Source organism: Sinocyclocheilus grahami, unplaced genomic scaffold, assembly GCF_001515645.1.
Source record: "Sinocyclocheilus grahami isolate Dianchi unplaced genomic scaffold, SAMN03320097.WGS_v1.1 scaffold958.1, whole genome shotgun sequence".
Classification (NCBI taxonomy): domain Eukaryota; kingdom Metazoa; phylum Chordata; class Actinopteri; order Cypriniformes; family Cyprinidae; genus Sinocyclocheilus; species Sinocyclocheilus grahami.
This window is the reverse complement of record NW_015506137.1, coordinates 124114-125725: the sequence shown is the minus strand read 5'-3', so window position 1 is coordinate 125725 and position 1612 is coordinate 124114. Positions and strand designations below refer to the sequence as shown.

General features: G+C 41.1%; 1 protein-coding gene across 4 annotated transcripts in view; it reads right to left on the bottom strand.

The window, feature by feature from the left end:
• gxylt1a (glucoside xylosyltransferase 1a) overlaps positions 1–1612 on the bottom strand; it is an 11453-nt gene that overhangs the window by 8246 nt on the left and 1595 nt on the right. For 2 of the 4 annotated variants that reach the window (XM_016249876.1, XM_016249878.1), the window contains exon 1: positions 769–1267. The exons of the other annotated variants lie outside the window; for them this stretch is intronic. In XM_016249876.1, coding sequence (XP_016105362.1) covers positions 769–1094 — 326 coding nt within the window. In that variant the 5' untranslated portion in view covers positions 1095–1267. Of the gene's footprint in view, positions 1–768; positions 1268–1612 lie in introns of those variants that run through there. 4 annotated transcript variants of the gene reach the window in all.

The following is a 1612-nucleotide window of genomic DNA, read 5'->3' as shown; positions in this document are numbered from 1 at the left end:
CACACACACACACACACACACTCACTCACTCACTCACTCACTCACACACACACACACACACACACTCACACACACACACACACACCCACACACACCAGCTGGGTCTCAATCAGAGACGCCCTGAAACATCTGTGACCTGACATCCAGGTCTGTGTAAGAAGAAAGAGCCTTTGTATTCAGATAAATAAATATATAATAGATATAAAAAATAAATAAATTTAGAAACACAGGGGTTTTCAAACTGGTGTCTGGGGAAGAGTTTAGAGAAAAACTGAAAATGACAAAAAAATTTTTTTTAAATTAAAATACAAACCCGTCATCTGACCAAAATGGACTCGAGATGACCTGAATCATGAATATTAAGTACCTAACATGACGCACGCCCCAGTAGGCCTCGCTGATTGGCTGAAAGGCGGACCGATAGGCGGGCGCTACTCAGCGGGCGAATGAACGGCTACTATTACAAGCAAGCTTATGAATATTAAGTAGATGTTAGCAATGTGATCAAATTAGTAGAGTTAAACGAGCAGAAATCCAGCCTAAACGACTGTTAAATTACCACAACAGCCTTATATGAGTATCCTCTGCATCAAATTACTCAGAAACGCAGCACTGGTTAAGATTTAAGTTATTTATAACACCTGTCCAGTCATTAAAGCTAGTTGAACGCGGTCACACCATGAGTCCAGTGTTTATAAGCTCGGGTGTGTGTCGTGCAGATGTTGTTGTGAGGTGTGTGTGTGTGTGTGTGTGTGTGTTATTGTTTACCTGTCATCCCGCGCGCGGTCACTCAGGCCTGTGTCCGCTCGCTGCTGGTGGTCCTCGCGCTCCAGAGACGACACGAGCTGATTGAAGATGTAGAGCAGCGAGCAGAAGACGAACAGCGTGCAGACGAACAGGACTCGAAGATAACGCCGCATTGTACAGCTGTAAGAGCAGCCATGGAGATCAATAGCGCTGCTCGCTTCACTAGCTGCTGTGGTGGAGGCGTGCTCATGAATATTAATCAGCTGCTTCCAAAACTTCCTGGAGACGCCAGTCACGTGACCACGTGGCTCCGCCTCCCGACCGAACGTCACGTTATCAGTCAACATTTACATTTGGGAAAAATGTTTTAGAGTGAAAAAAAACCAAACTGTTTTTAAAATAATATCATGCATTTTATTAATACAGTCTTTGCACTACAAAATATTGTTTAGTGATGCACATATTTCTGTCCTCTGTGTTCTCTCCAGTTTTGAGGTTATTGATGTTTTCAGCAAACAGAAGTCTGAAAAATTGATGGAAAAAAATCTTTAAAACAATCTATAGGCATCAAAGAACAAGGAAAGGGGGAAAAAAGTTGATAAAAGTGCATATGTGACTTTATAAATGTTAGCAAAATAATTATATTTATGTACAATATTTGAATATTAATTAAGTTACAGAGACACAGGAAAACACAGAGTGTGCCAGAGAAAACCAAAACCCCCACAGTAAGCTAATAGCTGATGTAAGAGACAGACAGACAGACAGATAGATAGACAGACAGATAGAAAGATAGATAGATAGATAGATAGATAGATAGATAGATAGATAGATAGATAGACAGACAGACAGACAGACAGACAGA